General features: G+C 39.3%; 1 protein-coding gene across 3 annotated transcripts in view; it reads left to right on the forward strand.

The window, feature by feature from the left end:
• The first annotated feature begins 1,400 nt into the window (after window positions 1-1,400).
• The window catches only part of LOC140191933 (pyruvate dehydrogenase (acetyl-transferring) kinase isozyme 2, mitochondrial-like), a 31,445-nt gene continuing 11,670 nt past the window's right edge, over window positions 1,401-21,175 (forward strand). Inside the window, exons 1-7 of one of the 3 annotated variants that reach the window (XM_072249821.1) lie at window positions 1,406-1,656; window positions 7,165-7,306; window positions 13,885-13,956; window positions 14,562-14,746; window positions 14,928-15,017; window positions 19,665-19,742; window positions 20,013-20,089. In XM_072249821.1, coding sequence (XP_072105922.1) covers window positions 1,539-1,656; window positions 7,165-7,306; window positions 13,885-13,956; window positions 14,562-14,746; window positions 14,928-15,017; window positions 19,665-19,742; window positions 20,013-20,089 — 762 coding nt within the window. In that variant the 5' untranslated portion in view covers window positions 1,406-1,538. Of the gene's footprint in view, window positions 1,657-7,164; window positions 7,307-13,884; window positions 13,957-14,561; window positions 14,747-14,927; window positions 15,018-19,664; window positions 19,743-20,012; window positions 20,090-21,175 lie in introns of all 3 variants that reach the window. The other 2 variants (XM_072249820.1, XR_011883966.1) reach the window with 2 other exon arrangements.

Here is a 21,175-nt window from a genome sequence, read left to right on the forward strand (position 1 = left end):
CTAGCGTGGTGCCATCTTGTACACGAAGCTCACAGAGTAAATACTATAAGGGGTAATAATAAATATAATCTAGCGACAAGCACAGCACAGCAGAATGATGCAAAGTTTGCAGTATAATCTGAAATGCTGAAGTGAAGTAGCAGAGTAATTGAGACAGCTGGAATTAAGAGTACAAAAACAAGGTAGTATGGTGAGCACGTGAAAGAATCTTCTCTTTAGAAACAGAATCAGAATCAGGTTTAATCTCATTGACATATGTTGTGAAAAATTTATTGTTCTAGTCTGGAAGTCTGGGATTTCAAGTTCTTGCATCTTCTCCCAGAAGGTAAAACAGAGAAAAAGGAATGGCTAAGATCATCCTCGTCAATGACGCCTCCAGTCCTTGCCCTAACATCCAACCATGAGCAGACATCCCACCCTGCAAAAACTCATTTCAGGAAGGTAGCACCATCAATTTGCGGGAGACTCCCGGAACTTCCAGGAGAGGTGGGATGTCTGCAATAGAGCAGCTCCTTAGCAGCTAGCCGGCTGATTTAAATTACGTTAGCTATGCTAATGAATGAATGACACCTGTTAAACTCACCTCAACATGTCTTTTACATTTTAACCCACCATGGGCAATAGAAAAGTCACTGTTGCAAGCGGTCCAGCAAGGGACACTGTCATTATTTTGATCCCTATTAGGCAGGGGTACACTTTAGTGTAGTCTGGGGTGACATACGTTTTATATTTTCTTTTTTTGGAACACTCTGCCATGCTGCGCTCTCTCTCTCTTGCTCGTGTGCCCGCTCTCGCTCTCTCTCTCTCTTGTGGTCGCTCTCGCGCTCTCTCTTGCTTTCTCTTGCTCGCTCGCAAAAAATTGATTTCCGTGATATTGTATATAATTTGCGGGCATCAGGGAGCCACTATTAATATGTGGGAGGTTCCCGGAATTTCCTGGAGAGGTGGGATGTCTGCATGAGGACCCATTTCATCCTAAAAATAGTCCAAATCTAACCAGTAGCCCCATAACTGGCATAAACAGGGAGGGCTCAGGTGTCAATAACCACGGAGAGCTCTGCTGATAATATATTGCCGATAGACAATTCATTTCAATCATTTCAGCTCAGCTTTGTTCTACTATTTACACATGTGAATAATTAATACTAATAATAATATTATCTAAGATGTCGGTTAAATTTGCTGCACCTCTGTTTCAGATTTCCACTTTCCATTAATACAAACTCCCATTTTACAAGGACACCTTAAAAAATAACGAGCTTATGTTCGTGTGCACAAACAGCCTTTGCTGCCAAGTTCTCAGAGTTCAGCTGGTCAGTATTTTTCAATGGCCCATGATGTCAACAAAAGCACCAGAACAATTCCTGAGACGTTGACGGCTTGGCGCCGTGACGCTACAATACCGCGGTGTAGGGAGATTGGTGATTGGCTGAGATGCGGCCAGGTTGCTGTGCAGACTGCGGATTCGGGCAGTAGCGGTTGTACTGTTTTAGTTTCAAATAGGCGGCGTTCGGTTGAGCTGGAATCTCTGTAGCGGGATGAAGTTCGTTCGCTTCCTCATGAAGAACGCGGCCTTGTCAAACGTGCCCAAGCAGATCGACCATTTCTCTAAATTCTCTCCCTCACCGCTGTCCATTAAACAGTTCTTGGATTTCGGTGAGTGAGCGAGCGAGCTAGGTGTTGGTGCTTGCAGTCGGGGCCCCCAGGCGGCTCGGGGGTGACAGCACCCCTTTGCGTTCTTTAGGCGTTGCTAGGGAGGCCCGACTCGGTGGTGAGGGTAAGGGGAATTATGTCCATGTACCACGGTTTGTACCGTCGTATTGAAATGCAGGTAAAATCAACTCGACCTGTGGAGAGGAGTGGGAAGTTTGCAGGAAATGTGACCTTTGTCAGAGCCACAGTGAAGCGATGTCCTTCTCCCTTTATTACAAGCACATCCTGTGTTATCGTTATGAACTTGTTTATTTGATGAAATGCCAGACAGTGCATATTTAAGGAAGTGCGCTTTCTCTCTCTCTCTCTTCCTCGCTCGTGGTACTCAGTTTCTAGTCGAGTTTGTTTTTGCGTCTCCTTCCAAATGTGATCCCAATGATAGAAGCAGAAAATGCTAGAAACGCTCAGTAAGTCAGGTAGTTCAAAATGCTGATGACACTTCGACGTTAGCTTAGTTTCTCTTTTTCACACCAGCTGCCAAATCTGCCGAATATTTCGAGCATTTTGTTTTTATTTCGTATTTCCAAAATCTGTAAATTTTGTATATTCACTTATTGTTCTTTACTTCGGACCGTATCTTTATTTACTTGTCGGTTGATAGCCTGACATGTAAGAATGGTCTTCATTTCGGATGATTTTTGTAGAATTTTAGAAACCTAGTCACTTGCCCTCAAGAAAGGGGAATTTCGGCTCATCGCGCCCGTGCCTACTGAAACAGTGATATTCGTGATCTGAGGCCTTGCAAATTAAGACACTTGGGTGACAGTGAAACAGCATTCGATTCGTTTTGTATCGGTTGTGTGCTAGCAATGCACAGCTGCCAGTTTTTAACAACTGAGGTATCTTGGAAGAAATGCAGTCACTACATTTACTGTAGGAATTGAGCTGCAGTAAGAGTACCTTACAGTCTCGCTTAGCCTGGAATTTGCTGAAAAGTAGTGCACTTTGGCGCAAAAAGCTCACGAATTTGGCTTATTTTATGCTAGTGTTTGTCAATAGGCAATGTATGTAAGTAACATTTTCAGGCTATTTCTCACATTTTATTGCATACAAGGAGAACATTTATTCCATTAAGTCCAGGCTTGCTGTAGGAGCGTATATCAACCCCGATAACCTGTTCTTTCATACAATCGAGGATTCCCCCACTGCTCATTTATTCTAAGGGCAGTTTACAGTAGCCTATTGACGTTTGAGGTGAGGGAGGAATTTTCCCCAGAGTACTTTGGAGAAAGAAATCTTGCACTGTCACAGGGAGAGCATACAAACTTCACCCAATTGATTCAAAGATTAGTATCAAATCTGATTCTCTGGAACTAAGAGACAATACACTAACCTATATTGAGTATTACAGCATAGAAACAGACCCTTTAGCCCATCTAGTCCATGCCGACCTGCCCTTCTGACTAGTCCCATCAACCTGCACCTGGACCACATACCTCCAAACCCATGTACTGTACTTATCCAAACTTAAACAATACAATTGAACCTGCATCTACTAGTAGCTCAATCCAGACTCACACCACCATATGAGTGAGAAAGTTTCCCTTCAGATATTAGATCTTCACCTTTCATCCTAAGCTGATGAGCTCTAGATCTAGTCTCACCAACCTTAGTGGAAAAAGCCTACTTGCATTTACCCTCCCTATACCCCTCATAATTTTGTATACTTCGACAAGATCTCCCCTCATTCTCCTGCACTGTAGGGAATTGAGTCTTGGCCTATTAAACCTTTCCCTATAAACTCAGGTCCTAAAATCCCAGCAATATCCTTGTAAATTTTCTCTGCACTCTTTCAAGCTTATTGATATCTTTCCTGTAGGTAGGTGACCAGAACTGCACGCTATCCTTCAGATTTCTCTTCATCACTGTGTTGTACCACTTCAATGTAACATTCAATGCCCTGATTTTTCATGGCTAATGTGCCAAAAGGTTTCTTTATGACCCTATCTACCTGTGATATCACTTTCAGGGAATTTTGGATCTGTATTCCCAGATCCCTTTGTTCTATCGCACTCCCTTGTGCCCTAACATTCACTATGTAAGTCTTGCCCTGGTTTGTCCTCTTATAGTGCAACACTTCAGACTTGTCTGCTTAAAATCCACCAGATCTTTCATTGCAACAGTTCTAGAACTCATCTCCCCTTCACCGTTAATCATTGTGCCTGCTCATGCCTTCTAGGAATAATCAGTCTGGATGTCTGATCTTGTACTGGATGAGCAAAACTAAAAGTAATGGAAAGCCTTTGTCTTCACCCCTGCCGTAAACTTGATTCCCTCCTCATGGATTCCATTTGCTAACAACTGAGACCAAGTGTCACATAATTCACAATCTTGGTATCATGTACAATACTAAAATAACTTCAGATGACATAGCTATGCCACTGCTAAGGCCATCTATTCAATGTATGTTGCATTGCCTGACTCTGCACTCAACCTCAGCTGATCTATTAAAGTCTTCAACCATGTCTTTGTTATCTTTAATCTTGATCACTGCAACACAGTATTGGTTGAATTCCTTTTCTATATAAACTTGGTTGTTCAAAACTCTGTCTCCTGCCCTAACTTGCAACAAATACTATTCTGCAATCATACTTGTGCTCATTGTCACCTGGTAAAGCCACAGTTTAATTTTAATGTTCACCAGCTTTTATTTTCTAAGTCCTCTGTGGATTTGCTGTCTAGTTTTATAATTTCCTCCAGCACTGGAATTGAGTTTCTCCAGCTATATGAGGAAATTCAAATGTGATTATCTCAGCATTGTCAGTGTAACTTCCAGCTTTCGGGGCCTTGGGTTGTCCCATCTGTCTATTCATCTCTCTGCTGCTGCCCTCCTTTTGCCTTTCTTAAGAAGTTGTTTCCTTTGTGGTTCCACATTAATTTTTGTTTGACCACACTTCTCTCGAATGCTCAAGAAGTTTTACTACTTTAAAGGCGCTATGTATTCTTGTTGGGACAACAATCACACTTAATATGAACAGGGCAAATAGTAATAAAAATATTGGAATCTTTAGGAAACCATTCGATGCAAAATTGCAGAAATTTGATCACATTTCTGAATTGGTGTGGTAAGCTTACAATGAACAATTGAGTTGGGAAAGGAGTCTATTCAGCCTATCGTGCCTGTGTTGGCTCCTTAAATAGGCTATCCAACTCACCCTACCCCATTTCAACATAATCTTTAATGTTTTTCCTCTTTGATCATTTATCCATTTTTCCTTTTGAAATGTTAAATGATTATTTCTCCAGCTTGCAATCTAAACGATCAGTTAGGCTTCATTTTTTACGATGAAAAGATCTGATTGTGTAGATTGTCATGTTACATGTTACATGAGGCAGAAAATGGTTCGGCACAGCCAAGAAGGGCCAAAGGGTCTGTTTCTGTGCTGTAGTTTCTATGGTTCTATGAGGTGTTCTCGATTTTCTGTGCATTGACACCATCTTCATCCTGTAGTATAGTGATGGGAGTAGTTAATTTGACTCAAAGGTCAAAAAAAAATAAATGAGTATATGGACCCTCTTGTCAGGCAAAGTAGAAACTGCAGCTGTGACATTCTATGGTGTAATTCTGGTCCAGCGAGCAAATCACTGGAGCAGTATCTGGAGATTTGCATTTTGATCTAGAGTTACAAATTTGAATCACACTATTGTAATTGAGGAATTTAAATTTGGTTGCTAAATAAATCTAGAAGTGGAAAGCCAGTATTAGTATGATATTTAATAAACCATTGGATTGTTATAAACATACATCTAATTCAATTATGGCCTTTAGGAAAGAAACTCTGCTTACCTTTGCCTGTTTTGACTTGTATGTGACTCCAGGCCATCATTGTGGGTCACCTAATTGCATTTGAAGACATTTTAAGATGGACAATATATGTTCTAGCCATGGAGCTGCAAATAAATCACCTTTTATTTTAAAATTAGTGGTTTCCAAATGATAGGGTGCTCTCTATATATAGCTTGAAATTGAATGCAGCATTTCTCATGAAACTAATGAATGTGGCTGATAGAAAGGGGATTAAGATGTAGACAGAAATGGTTTTGTAGACAAAATTTTAGTAATGAATTAGGTTATGAATATACATCACTTAGTCTGAGTAATCCTGTCTCCAGTGATGAACCTGGATTGTTATTCCCTCAGAATATGACTTAATCAGTAATAACAAGTTACTAAATCTTGACTTGCCTGTAAAATCCTGTTCAAACACTTTTGTGTATCATACATCCATGAAACGAGCATACTTTATCACCAAATTAGATCTAGATTTAATTGGAATTATTTGCCTCAATTTACTTTCCTTTTGCTCTTGTGGATATTATCTTTTTCTAGGGCACTACTAAATATTTATTATAAGTATGATTACTGTTTTTGTGTGTAAAATGTATGTGAACCCACCCCATTGATTGTCATCCAGTAAGTCATTGAAAACAAAGGGCATTTAGTGGGCCTTTTAATATTAATCAATTTACTCTTGTGGTTTGGAGCTTCTGGACTTCCAGTTGGACTTGGAATTGCTCAAGCTATACTTGATTTATCTATCTATGCAAAATGTCTGGAATTAAGCCCAGTGTTACTGGTTCACAGTATTTGTCACTAGCCTGCAGAAACTATTCCATGTGATCGTATTAGTTCAGATTGAAAGTTCAGTTGTTGAGTTAACTGTCCCTTAGGTTATCAGATTAGCCAGGAGTCATGTAACTTTTTCATGTTGTTACAGTAGCCACAGTCACTGAAGACATCATCTAATTTTATCTCAAGGTATATCTTTTGCCAGGAAGCAAAATATAGTTGTATATAGAATGAAGTATGCATGCTTATGCATTTATTAAATTCACTCCAAAGAACCATTCTTAATTGATGATTGTTTCTCCTGTGCATTACTTGAAGTCTTTTTCAGTTCTTTCCACCAGTGACTTTTTCAGATTCCATCCTGGGAATTGAGAAGATCTTGGCAAAATCCCATGTAGTTCTGATTTCCAATACTCTTATGGTGATAGTTTCAACAAGGTAAATTCAGAACAGACTGAATGAAGATAAAGAAATACCCATATGGGGCACATGCCTTACTCTTAGAAATCATGGCTAGAATTTAATGTGCATAATTACAAAATTTAAACCACTTACTGGTATTTCTGCATGTGATGACACGAAATGGGTTCTATTAAGGAACTAATGCTGGAATCAAAATTATCTTCATGAAGTAAAAACAGCAAATGCTATGCACTTCCATAGTACTGTATAACACTGTCTCAAGCCTGTGATTGAACATAATTTGAGGATAGTGGTAATTTTTTGTCCTGCCTAAATTCACATGCCTAAAATGTCACTAAAGGTCTTCCAGCATCATGGAATTATGCAGTTTAATTCTCATACTTTAAGGAGAGAGGCAATTGAGTAGAAGGTATTGATACCTAGCATTTAAGTACAGTGTTGCATTCTTATTTACTTAGGCTCAACAAATGCCTGTGAGAAGACATCCTTTATGTTTCTGAGGCAGGAGCTGCCTGTGAGACTGTCTAATATTATGAAGGAAATCAACCTTCTCCCAGATCGGCTACTTGGCACACCTTCCGTTCAGTTAGTTCAAAGCTGGTGAGTAGCCACACAGGAGTTCATGCACAACAAGGAATGGCCCACTTCTGAACAAGAATGCGTCTCGTGTGTGGCTTCTTAAAAGTAGCACAATTTGAATGGGATATGATAAAATTACTGTATGTTACTGGTGTGTTTGCCATCCAAATTTTTAAAAAATGCTTACTTTCTGTGCACGAGAATATGACTGGTTATACTAGCCTTCTGGTTAAATATATTTGTTGTTAATGCTTAAATTACACAGCTGGAGCTGTGTAAATTCTTCGTGAACTTTATCCTACTTTGGTGCTCCGCCCCCGCCCTCCCCTCCCCCCACGCAAGTCAGTGTGCACGTCTTTCTTGCATAATATCGTGTTCCTTTGATTGTAAAATCCAGTTTAAAACAACTTTTATATGTAATACAGTGCATAAAACAGATATCTTTTATTACCAAATTTCAATAGATTTCCCACCAGTATATATCAGTTTATTTATTTAGTGATGCAGCACGGAGTAGGGCCTCCTGGCCCTTCAGGCTGTGCCGCCCAGCATCCCCTGATTTAACCCTGGCCTAATCATGGGACAATTTTGCAATGAGTAATTAACCTACCAATCGGTACGTCTTTGGACTGTGGGAGGAAACTGGAGCACCCGGGGAAAACCCATGCATTCCACCGGGAGGACGTACAGACTCCTTACGGAACAGCGCCAGGATTGAACTCCGATGCCTCAAGCTGTAATAGCGTCACACTAACTGCTACGTTACCGTGGCGCCCATTGTGAGTTTTGTTTTAGTACTGAAGTACTACTAGGCAGCATTTTAAATAAAGCAAGACCAAGCAGGAAATATATTCATAGGGAACTCACTAAAGCAGTGAAAGTTATTTCCAGTCTCTGATCTCTATTTTCTGAAATTACCTTGTGGTGGTAGTTTGAAAATACTTGTGTAGAACCATGAGAATCTTTAGAATGTTTTTGGCATTTTTTCTTTATAGGACGCTAAGTTATATAGCTTGAAACTACATTAAAGTGCTTGAAATAAATGGAACTGTTCTGTCTGAACATGTATATATTTCTGTTTCTGTGCTTTTTTTTCTCTTGGAGGTTCAATATTTGCATCAAGTATTCTTATGGCATGCACTGCACAAAGAAGAATGTTAAATCCTACTTGGATCATAAAACAATAAGGCATAGGAGCAGAATTGGATCATTCAATCATGGTTGATTTATTTTCCCTGTCAACCCCATTCTCCTGCCTCCTCCCCATTACGTTTGATGCACTGACTAGTCAAGAACCTATCACCCTTCACTTGAAATATGTTCAGTGGTTTGTTCTCCACAGCTGTCTATTGCAATGAATTCCACAGATTCACCACCACCCGGCTAAAGAAATTCTTCCTCATCTCTGTTGTGAAGGAACATCCTTTTATTCTAAGGTTGTGTTCTCTGGTCCTGGACACTTTCACTGCTGGAAATATCCTCTCCACTTCCTCCCTATCCAGGCCTTTCAATATTTGGTAGGTTTCGATGAGATCGCCCCCCCCCCCCCCAATCTTTTGAAACTCCAGTGAGTATAGCTCAGAGACATCAAATGCTGTTCATACGTTAACTCCATTATCTCTGGGATCATTCTCATAAAACACCTCTAGATACTGTTCAATGTCAGCACATCCTTTTGTAGATGAGGGGCTCAAAACCATTCACAATACTGAAAATATGGTCTGACCAATGCTTTACAAAGCCTCACCGTTATAATATACTTTTATATTCTAGTCTTGAAATGAATGCCAACATTGCCTTCCTTACTACTGACTCGACCTGTAAGTTAACCTTTAGAGAATCCTGCAATAGGACTCCCAAGTTCCTGTGCACCTCCAATTTCTGAATTATCTCCCTATTTACAAAACAGTCTATGCCTTTATTTTGTTTACCAAAGTGCATGAGTATACACTCACCTATGCTGTTCTCCATCTGCTGTTTCTTTGTCCATTCTTTCATTCTATTCAAGTCTTTATGCAGACTCCCTGCTTCCTCAGCACTACCTGCCCATCTACTTATTTGTATGATCGGCAAGTTTGGCCACAGTGCTATCAATTCTATCCTCCAGATCATTAATATATAATGCGAAAAGTAGCAGATTTAACAGTGACCCCCTGAGCAACCCCATTAATCACCAGCAGCCAACCAGAAAAAGCCCCCTTTTGTCCTTTCTGTGCCAGAAGACCTTAAGCCATAGGAGTATAATTTGGCCATTTAGCCTATCGAGTCTGTTTCACCATTCCATCATGGCTGATTTATTATCCTGCTGAACTCCATTCTCCTGCCTTCTCCCCATAACCTTTGACACCCTTACTAATCAAGAACTATCAATGTCAGCTTTAAATATACCCAATGACTTGGCCTCACAACCGCCTGGCCATGAATTCCACAGATTTACCACCCTCTGGCTAAAGGAGTTCAATAGATACATTTAATGTCAGAGAAATGTATACAGTATACATCCTGAAATTCTCCTCATCTCTGTTCTAAAGGGACATTATTCTGAGGCTATGCCTTCTGATCCTAAACTCTCCCAGTATTGGAAGTATCCTCTCTTCATCCACCCTATCTAGGCTTTTCAATATAATGTAAACTCTAGCAAGTACAGGTCCAGGACCATCAAATGCTCTTCAAACATTAGCCATTTCAATTGCAGGAACATTCTCATAAATCTCTGGACCCTCTCTAATGGCAGCTCTTTTCTTAGAGTTGGGGCCCAAAACTACTCTCAATACCCCAAATTTGGACTCATTAATGCCATATAAAACCTCACATTTCATCCTTGCTTTTATATTCTAGTCCTCAAAATGAATGCTAATATTGCACTTACCTTCTTTACTACTGACAGCCTGCAAGTTAACCTTCAGGGTATCCTGCACAAGGACTTCCAAGTCAATTTGCACTTCCAGTTTCTGATTTAGCTCCCCATTTAGAAAATAGTCTACACCTTTATTCTTTCTACCAAAGTGCATGGCCATACACTTCATTACGCTATATTCCATCTGCCTTCTTCCAGAGAATTCCAAAAGATTTGTCAGACAAGATCTTTAGGAAATCATGGTGACTTTGGGCTATCTTATCATGTGCTTCCAAGTACCTAAGACCTCATCCTTAATAATGAACTCTTAAAATCTTACCAGCCACTGAAGTCAAGCTAACCAATCTATAATTTTCTAACAGCACACATCAAAGTTGCTGGTGAATGCAGCAGACAAGGCAGCATCTCTAGGAAGAGGTACAGTCGACGTTTCAGGCCGAGACCCTTCGTCAGGCGAAGTCCCATAAATAATAATTGACTGATCTTGCAAATGGCTGCTCACAAGCACGTGTTTAAGCAATGCCGGCGAGAATGCAGTTCCGAATCCGGGGAGAGCGGCTGCTTGGGGCGCGAGGCGTGCTGCCTTTTATCACGTGCTGATTTTTTCCGCGCGTTGATTTTTTTCGTAACAGTGAAAACAGCTTCTGAAAGCGAAAACAAGGTACTAATGTAGAGACGAAGTCCTGACGAAGGGTCTCGGCCTGAAACGTCGACTGTACCTCTTCCTAGAGATGCTGCTGCGTTCAACAGCAACTTTGATGTGTGTTGCTTGAATTTCCAGCATCTGCAGAATTCCTCGTGTTTGCATTTATAATTTTCTAACTTTTGCTTTATTCTTTTTTTAAAAAAGTGACATTTTGCAATTTTTCCAGTTCTCTGGAACTATTCCTGACTTGAGTGGTTCTTGGGTGATCACTACTAACGTTTTGACAATCTCTTCCAGCTATTTCTTCTAGAACCCGAGGTTGTAGTCCATCTGATCAGGTGACTTATCCACCTTCAGACCTTTCAGCTTCTCAAGCACCACCACCTCATTAATAACAACTACACTCATCTTTGCCCCCGACCCTCAAATTTCTGGCATGTTGGTGGTGTTTTCCACAGCGAAGACTGATGCAAAATACTTAATTCAGTTTCTCTGTTGTTTCTTTGTTCCCTATTACTACTTCTCTAGTGTTCTTTTCCAGTGGTTTAATGTCAACCCTTGCCTCTCATTTACTCTATATTTTGGGGAAAAAAATGGTATCCTCTTTTACATTATTGGTTAACTGACCTCCATATTTTATCTTTTTCCCCACAATTGCATTTTTAGTTGCCTTCTCTTGCTTTATAAAAGCTTCCCAATCCTTTAGCTTCATGCTAATTTTTGCAATATTATATGCCCTTTCTTTTGCTTCTATGCTGTTTTTGGCTTCCCTTATCAACCACTGTTGCTTCATCCTCCTTTATGGTAAAATTATCATGCATCTTTTAAATTTTTCCCAGACACTCCTGCCTTTGCTGCTCCCTGCTAGGGTCCCCTTCCATTCAGCTTTGGCCAGCTCTTCTCTCAAGCCTCTATTGTTACCATTACTCAACTGTAAGATCGATGCTTCTAATTTCAGCCTCTCCCTCGCGAACTTCAAGGTGAATTCTGTCATGTTATATTCACTATCTCTTAAGGATTTCTTATCCTTAAGCTCCCTAATCAAATCCAGTTCATTGTGCAACACCAAATCGAAGATCCCTTTTCCCTACTTCTGCAAGCTGCTCTGAAAAGCCTTCTATAAATTCTTTCTTTTGGTATCAAATGCGAACCTGATTTTTCCCAGTCTACCTGCATAATGAAGTCCCCATGATCTCCATTGGATTGCCTTTCTTGCATGCTTTTTCTGTCTCCTGTTGTGATTTGTACCCCACATTTAGAGGTCTGTATATAGCTCCCATCAGAGACATTTTACCTTTGTAGTTTCTTACTCTACCCACAAGGCTGCTATGTCTACTGATCTTATGTCATTTCTTGTTAAGTGTTTGATTTAATTTTTTACTACCTAACACTCTGTCCACCTGCCTGGCTTTCTAATGGGATGTGTATCCTTGAGCATCCATTATTATATCTGTCTTTGTATGTTATATCTGCATGTGTATATTATTTCCATATCTTGGATAGGATGTTGAGTCATTCTAGATCTTGTCAAACATAATATAAAAATTTACTCATTTGCAGTGTTAAAAGGTACCCAAAACTATCATTTGTGATCTTTAAAATTACTGATAAGGATTTCTTTTGGATTGTATTCAGCTACTGTGTTACAGAATTGCTTGCGCAAAAAAGGCACTTTTTGCTAAAGACCAAAAGATCGCAGTCCTTGCATGGAAATATAATCTCAAAAATGTTCTCCATTAAATTTGACATTTTGCCACTTAGGAAATGTGGTACATGGTACTTGCAAAGGCATCGATTAGCACGTCCTTTTACTATGCAATTGTTTCCCATTTCAGTTTCTCATGCATGGTGACCTGGCAGATCATTTGCTGAAAAGTTGTCTTAATTAGGTGAACCAAAAGTGCAGCTCTTTGTACTGTGCATTGTACACTTGTGTAGACATTGATCCTGTTTGGGCTTAGCGTCCAGGCAATCAAGTAATAACACTCTACTCCCTTTATAGCCTAGCAATTAGTCTTAATTTCCAAAGCCAGTCAGTTTCTATATACCTTCAGAAAACACTGAGAATTATTATTTATGGGAGTAACTGGTGGATATTTGTTATGGGTGATTTTAACCATTCAATGAGAGTTGTTTTGGCTCAGGAGCTGAGCATCTTTATTCTGCAAACAGAATCTAATACAACCAAGATTGTGTTTTTTTTCCAAGGTAACTCCATATTCATGTTCCAATAGACAAATGTTGGAATTGGAGATCATTATAGTTATTGCAGAGGTGATTAAATGGGAATTTTATTCACTGAGGTAAAGATAAAATGAAAATAGTATCTTGCCTATTAGTACAGTCTATCCTATTCTTGTGCTCTTGCAGTTACTCCACCTGAATTTTTCAACATTGATTTGTTTGTATTGGAGAAAATGAATTCTGCCAGGCACTGCAAGTTCCCATTTGACATTGAGCCTCTTCATATTGTGCCCTTTTGGCCCTGTGAAGCTGGCAATAATGGTGATTTATTGCCAGGCACCTTAAAAACATTTATTTAAGTATGAATGGTGTGTTATCCTATTTTTTTAAAAATGTGAGGATAAACTTCAGAATTTAGAAGACCTTTGTCTTTTTCTATCAAAGCATATAAGATGAGAGTTTATGAAGCAATTGTCAAATTTGGGAAAAGACTGGATTGAACACATCATCCATTTACAATCTAGCATTATTGCTGAAGTTGCTTCCATTGACATTTAAAGGGTTCGTAATGTTTTCAACAAATTACCTGTGAATGTTTGAAGTAAAAACTTACTGTGGTAGATGCTTGGCCAACCTCCAATAATTTGGAGCTGTTTAATTTTAACATCAACTCTGTATTTGTGCTACAGAAATAGTATAGATAGATTTAATTTTGCTACTCCATTCAACCTCCAGTCATGTGCAATTTCTCCCTTACACCATCACCCCTGAATTTAACAACCAGAAGATCACATATCAGTTTGAACTTTTCTGTATGTATATTCACCTGGTCAATATGTTTTGTGTTGAAATCCAATAGAAAAGTCTATTTTATGTTGCAAATTATTCTAACCATGCCTTTTTTTCATATAGGTATGTCCAAAGCCTCTTGGATATTCTTGAGTTTTATAATCGGAATCCTAATGATCACAGTGTTTTATCAAGGTGGGTTTTTATTTAAATAATACTTTAAGTTGTGTTTATAGTTGTTGCTTATTGTTTTTCATCAAAATATTCAGCTAGTCACCCTTTTCTAGATATGAGGTTTATTGGGGCTTTTTTTTAAAGCTTTTGATGTGTGTGGACTTGGATTGTGAAATTAAAAGCTGTAATTGTTGGCTCTTTGGCTGGAGATAACATTCTTAAATATTGTATGTAAAAAATGTGAATAACAGGTTAAGTTTGTACTAGTTTTATTGCATAGTATTGAAACATAATGTAATAACATTCAAAATTCCCCAACATGGATGTGAGTTGTTAATTGTAGGAATCCAATTTGGACCATTTTCATCACTAGGATAATTTACTGCAGTATATTGCCATGATTCATCCTTTCTGAATTTCAGCGTCAAAATTATTGCATATGTGATTTGGAAATAAAATACTGCCAAAATTTTGGGCAAATATCTAGGTACATCATAGTAACTAGTGTTTTTTTTCTACTAAAGCTGGTTTCCAAAGAATTCCTGCATATACTCTAATAAGGTCTGATTTGATGTAAAAGAACAGTGTTTGAGGGTGTGGTTTTTACATTATATGTATATTCTTAGTTTCACAGGTACATTAATTACAATCAGGAATAGGCACAATGAAGTTGTTCCAACTATGGCCCAAGGTGTGATTGAATACAAAGAATCATTTTATGAAGACAGTGTCACCAGTCAGAATATACAGTACTTTCTAGATCGATTTTACATGAGCCGGATTTCTATTCGAATGCTCATCAATCAACATAGTAAGTGTTATCAATTTCAAGAAGTCCATGCTTTATAGAGCTACTTCATAAAACATTGATTTGTAGTAGTACTAAACAGTGAAATGTGTTGGGCATCTGTAAATGTATCTTGTTTTGACATATTCATGTATTTTAACTGAACCTGTTTGTGTCAGATAAATATGTACTTCCTTTCCTTCAGCATTAATTTTTGGTGGCACAACAAATCCAGCACACCCAAAGCATATAGGCAGTATTGATCCTGACTGTGAAGTTGTTGCTGTTGTTAGGGGTAAGTAATTTTGTTTTTCCTTAATTAGGGAATTTCCTTTAACTTTTTTTTAAAGAGTTATGAGTGTCCATGTTGAATGAAAGTCCACAAATGGAATTCCTATTTTTCTGAGTATTTAAATTTCTGTAGATTTCAATAGATTCTTTTATGTCCCTTTCATAATATTACTAAGCTCTTTCTAGAGTGTAATATGGAAATGTGATAACTTGCTCATGTAAACTTCCGTGGACAGACAGTGACGTTAACTTAGGGATTATCTCATTTTGAAATAGCCAGTGAAGAGAAACATTGCCAAAACATCAGTGATTATTCTCCTAATCAACATCAAAATGGTTTCTTATTGTATGATGATGGTATCAACTAATATCTTGATGACCAGCCTTTGGTGTCAGGTTAAGGCAGCTGATACGATAAAGTGAATGTGGGCCATGTACCTTTCAGTAGGTCAGTGGTTACAATCCTTGATTATGTATCCTATTTATTGAAATTTGTTGCTGTATTTGCATACTAGAATTTGATTTGGGTTTCCATTGGTTAAAGGTGCTAACGCATTTCCTATCTGGTTTGTATCTATTTTAAGGCTAACAGTATTATACAGAAGATCTATCTAGCCCAGATACAGATTCTGTAGTATTGGTGATAAGATTGTTGCTGTGGTGCAACTTTCACTGTACCTCACTTTCAAAGAATATGTTTGTTGGAATCTTGCCCTTGGTAATTTTCTTCCTTTCCAATTGCAGTGGATCAGCTATGATAGTGATTAGTAACATAGTCAATGAAGGCTTCTCTTACACTGATATGTAACTAAATTCATTATTTTGGAATCTGCAACTGTCAGTATTAGTACAGGTTTCCCCCGTCATCCGAAGGTAGAGCGTTCCTATGAAACGGTTCATAAGCCGAAATGTCGTAAAGCGAAGAAGCAATTACCCATTTATTTATATGGGAAAATTTTGTGAGCATTCGCAGACCCAAAAATAACCTACCAAATCATGCCAAATAACACATAAAACCTAAAATAACAGTAACATAGAGTAAAAGCAGGAATGATATGATAAATACACAGCCTATATAAAGTAGAAATACTTCTCCGCAATCATTACTGAACTGTTCTCCGTAGTGAAAATCTCGCGCAAGTGCCGTCGGCAGAAAATCTCACGCAAGCGCTGTTGGCAAAAACACGGCGCAAGCACTCTCCAGTAACCTTTAAGCTATGAAGCTGCCAAATCATACCAAATAACACGTAAAAATACACAGCCTATATAAAGTAGAAATAATGTGTGTACAGTGTAGTATCACTTACCGGAATTGGTTCAGCGCCGAGCACACTGATGATGGTGTGTTAGACTGAGCTGTCACAGGTTGGGTGGTGCAGTGGCCCCACCCTCCAGGCTGCCAACAGATACCGAACCGCGAAGCATGCAGGGGTCCAACGGTAGCCGGTAGGCATCCAGCACATCTTTAAGAAAAAAGCCGAAATAAACATGCTAATTAATTATGTGTCAGGCGGCACCTAATTAATTAGCATGTTTATTTCGGCTTTTGCTTAAAGATGTGCTGTGTGCCTCCTGGCTACCACTGCATTCTCCGTGAATCGCGGGGTGGGGGGACACTGGGGTGTCATCTCATCGTCTGTTTCCATTAGAGCAGGCAGCTCATCTTCTCCGATGACTGCCCGCCTCGATGTCGAAGGTCAAGGTTCGTCATCTGCTGTGGCTGATGTGGAAGGCTTGCTTGACTGCTGAGTCTCGCGCATTTTTCTGTCATACAGTTCTTTATAAGGAAGGACTCAAACCATCCTGCAAATATCCCCTAAACCTACGTACCCTTTCAAAATTAAAGTCGTACTTTATCATTGCAGCGAAAATCTCACGCAGTCACTTTCGGTCTGTTCGCTACTGCATTCGGTTTCGATTGTTATCCTTTCCTCTTCCAATTGCATCAGCTCTTCATCTATCAGTTCTTGGTCATGGGATGCCAAAACCTCTTCAACATTATGTTCGTCAGCTTCCACAAGCCAAACTCATTTAGTCCTTACTTCGTTCACCACAATCAAAACGCTTAATTATGTCTAGTTTTACGCTAAGTGTAACACCCTTACGAGCTCTTTTAGGCTTTTCCAATACCTTAGAACTGATCTTGCAAATGGCTGCTCACAAGCACGTGTTTAAACAATGCCGGCGAGAATGCCGTTCCGAATCCGGGGAGAGTGGCTGCTCGGGGCGCGCGGCGCGCTGCCTTTTATCACACGCTGATTTTTTTCGCGCGTTGATTTTTTTCGTAACAGTGAAAACAGCTTCTGAAAGCGAAAACAAGGTACTAATGTGGGTCTTTCGTAACAGTGAGGTTTCATAAAGCAAACGTTCGAAAAGCGGGGGACACCTGTACTTTTGTTAATATTTGTCCTTCAGCAAGCTAAATCTGTAGGCATTATAATTCAGAAAAATGAAAGATGATCTAATTGAAACAATTCTGAGGGACCTTGACAGACTAAGTGTGAAGAGGATGTTTATAATCATGAAGAAGCTCGATCTTGTAGGCATAGCTTCAGAATAGGAGGTTGCTTATTTAAGTTAAGGAGGAACTTCTCTCCATCTGTTACAAATCCTTGAATTCCTAGAGTCCATGAAGACTAGCTCATTGAATATGTTTATAGCGAGGATAGATCAACTTTGAGTCTGTGGATAAGTTAGGAGTTAGGAGAAACAAGTCGGAAAGTGGACCTGGGGCGAAGATCAGATCTGCCATGATTCTGTGGCTTGTGAAGCCACAGAACTTGCTCTTACAATTTTTATGTTCTTAGCATAAATTTGGCTGCCCATACTAAACTATCCTTTAAAATAACCAAAGTAGGTTTGTAAGTGTCACAGTTAGTCAGATAGCGGGTGCCGTCCCGAATCCGGGGTTGGCGGCTATGCACCTCCATCTTCTTCGATCTTGCGACAGCACCGAGTACAGCCTGTCCTCCAGTTCTCGCTCACCGCCTTGGCACCGCCCGCTGCCGCTTCTTCGAGCTCAGCCCTTCCTTAGGCGGAGGTCTTGGGCAGGTCCAGGCACACGGTGCAGCGCCCAAGTTCATCATGTCTCTTCTAACTATGTGCACAGCATACGATTCGTAGATACGTGGTGAGGCTTTAATCTCTTCCATGGAAGATGGCCGTTGGCTCACAAGGAGCTCATCCGCTTTGTCAGGTCTTGTTTTTTTTTAGTCCTGCTGGGTGTCCTCACACACTCCTCACCAGACTAAGTCCAGTGGGGGAGCCGGCCAAGTCGCTGACCACTGGACCACGGCCCCCGCCAAGTCTCTCCGAGTGCCTGACATTCATGACATGCAAACATTCAAAATACAGTTGTACTGTATTTGGTGTATAAACATTTTTTTATGCTAGCTACATCACCATGTTATGTGTTTAGAGTACAAAACATATAATTTGCAAATAGTTGTTACTGAGTCAGATAATAAATTAGTAATAATAATAACTTAGTTAACATTGAGTTAAATCTCCAATTCCGCCTCCCCCCCCCCCAATTTGACTAACAAATATAATCAAAACAGAAGTGTCTTTTTTTTTTAATTGCCCACTAAATTGGTCAGTGCCTAAAATGGCAATCCTAGTGGAAACTTTTTAAAAACAACTGGAGGAATTCTTTGAGCTGATTCTCTGGACAATGTCAAAGGATTCTACATTATTTTGGCCACTGGCAACCCTTCTCATAAACTGTGAAGAAACTTTGGCAATCAGCTAAGTCATGCTTCTGGACTTGGAATGGTGAAAGTGTTTCATAGTATGAAGCCTTTTGGATGTTTCTGAGGTGTGACTTCTTAAGAATTCAAAATGATTTAATAAACTATAATGATATTTTAGGCTTTTCCTTATTTTTTTCCTGTGAAGCTTTTGTAGATGTTCCTTTATATTTAAATCTAAAGGAGAATATCCTTTGTGTTTCAGATCTGTTATGGTGTTTTCATTCTAGTAATTACCACAAGTTTCTAATTTTAAGCTAAACTATGGCAAGAGACTTTCATTGCACACAGCCTAGTAACAAATCACTAACAACAGCTTTCAGATTTGTGTTTAAACACTGCATGGATGTTGTTATCAATTAAATTAGGTATATAATAGCAACATGTAGATTTATGCAAAAATAATTTTGCAGTTGCCATGCAAAATCCAGGCTAGTTTAATGTTTTTCAGAAATTTGTATTGCAGTTAGTACCAAGTTTTTCTAAAACAAATTCTTCATTTAGTATAACAAAAGTGATCACAGCAATTATTCAAATGTTTAAAAATTATTTTCTTTTCTCTTTCTGTTCCATTGTACATTTATTAATATCTGATCCTTCACCTGTACTAATATTATCAGTTAGTAAAAGCCACATAGATATGGATTTTGTTGATTCAATCGACGTGCTTTCAGCTGGCATGCATTTCTTTTTGATGTTGCTTGTTGTCTTGTCTCTGGGCATGGAGTCAAAAGAGCATTCTAATGTTATTCATCTGTGATGGAGTTCCATTTTGTGATTTGCCACCAAGTATAATCCACGTCCATATAACTGAACTGTAGAAACTCTGCAACCAGTGAATGTTTGTGTAAAATAATTGTCATGACATTAAAGCTGGTTAATGTTGGCTTGTCTATTCATAGATGCCTATGAAACTGCCAAACTGCTTTGTGACCAATATTATATGGACTCCCCAATCCTGGAAGTGGACCAATACAATGGTAAGGCACCTTGAGTTATTTGACATCATTTATTGATGTTGTGGCATGGTTTTTTTTTAACATAACTGTTTGTTTAAAAGAAAATATTTGCTTAAAACTTCGAAATCTGATGCGGTATCTCAACTTTGTATAGGTACAGAGTTATCCAATTTATACTTAACCGTTTTTTGTCATCCCTGTCTGTAGTTGATGCAAAGCAATTGTTTATGTTTGTGATGCATGATTGACTTCCTTAGAAAGAAAATTTATAAATGGTATGCATTATTCCAGCTGTGAGTAGTTCAGGACCAGTCCACATTGTTTATGTGCCATCACATCTCTACCATATGCTGTTTGAACTTTTCAAGGTAAGAAACAAGCTATTGCATGAATAATTGCAGTTATTATTACCAAGATTTTATGTCTGATTATCTTTGTGTAGCTTTAGCTTTTTTATGGAAAAAAGCTGAGCACTAAATTTCGGTGGAAGTAGTGAACAGATGGGGTGCACCTCACATGGCCTCCGACAACCAAGTCCAACTCCCAGCCTTCACTTGTGGCTTAGCTTCTAAGCCCGGCGGAACAGTTTCTACTGACAGGAGAAAAGGCAAAGGCGGGTGACTTAAAACCAATCACTGCGGGCAGATGGAGCTCGTCATCCGTAGTTGGCAACTCATTCGGGGAAAGGAAGACTTTGACCTCAAACCTCCGCTGCCTTGTGGCTACATCCACTCATGGAGAAGGCTTCGGGGGTAAACCCCGAGGGGAAGAATCTGGAGTTGGAGTTCCTAAGGTAGTCCTACAATGAGTTCAATGCTGGCTGGCAACTCCTGCAATGCCGCTGGTGCCAAACTGTTTGGTTTCTGCCATTCCTTTGGGTTCATCAGTTGCGTGGAGAGGGGGAGCTTGCTCTCCATGTCGTACTGCCCAGGCCTGCATATCTAAACAGCTAGGACGCATTATCCGTGGTCATCTCTGACTGTCAGAGGCCTCAGATAGTGAACATTATGCACTGAGTACAAAATATATTTGTTTCCTTTATCAGGTATCTTAAGTTAAGATTGCAACCTTGTTGCCAATTTAATCCAACTTGTTTCATCCACTCTGGTTCAAAGATAAGGAACAATAATAATTTGACATTAAATAACTGAGTAACTTTCATTGCTGAAACTCTGTGATAACACATGGCACCTCGCAAAGTGGTTTGCTTTCCCTAGTCTTCATTCCTATTGCAAAATACTCCATTCTAGAGTGTGCAAAGCAGTTTGTGGTATAATAGCTTGGAAGCTTAGAAACTTAATAAAGTCCCTTTCAGTGAAATTTGAACAGCAATAGGTAAGCAACAGCTAAGTAATGTGAAACTGACTAAGCAGCAGCAGAAGCCAAGTACTGGATCGCGAACAAACTTTCATTGATTTTGAATCTAGTGATTAATAAGTTAAAGATGATAGCAA

This window comes from Mobula birostris, chromosome X (assembly GCF_030028105.1).
Source record: "Mobula birostris isolate sMobBir1 chromosome X, sMobBir1.hap1, whole genome shotgun sequence".
Classification (NCBI taxonomy): Eukaryota; Metazoa; Chordata; class Chondrichthyes; order Myliobatiformes; family Myliobatidae; genus Mobula; species Mobula birostris.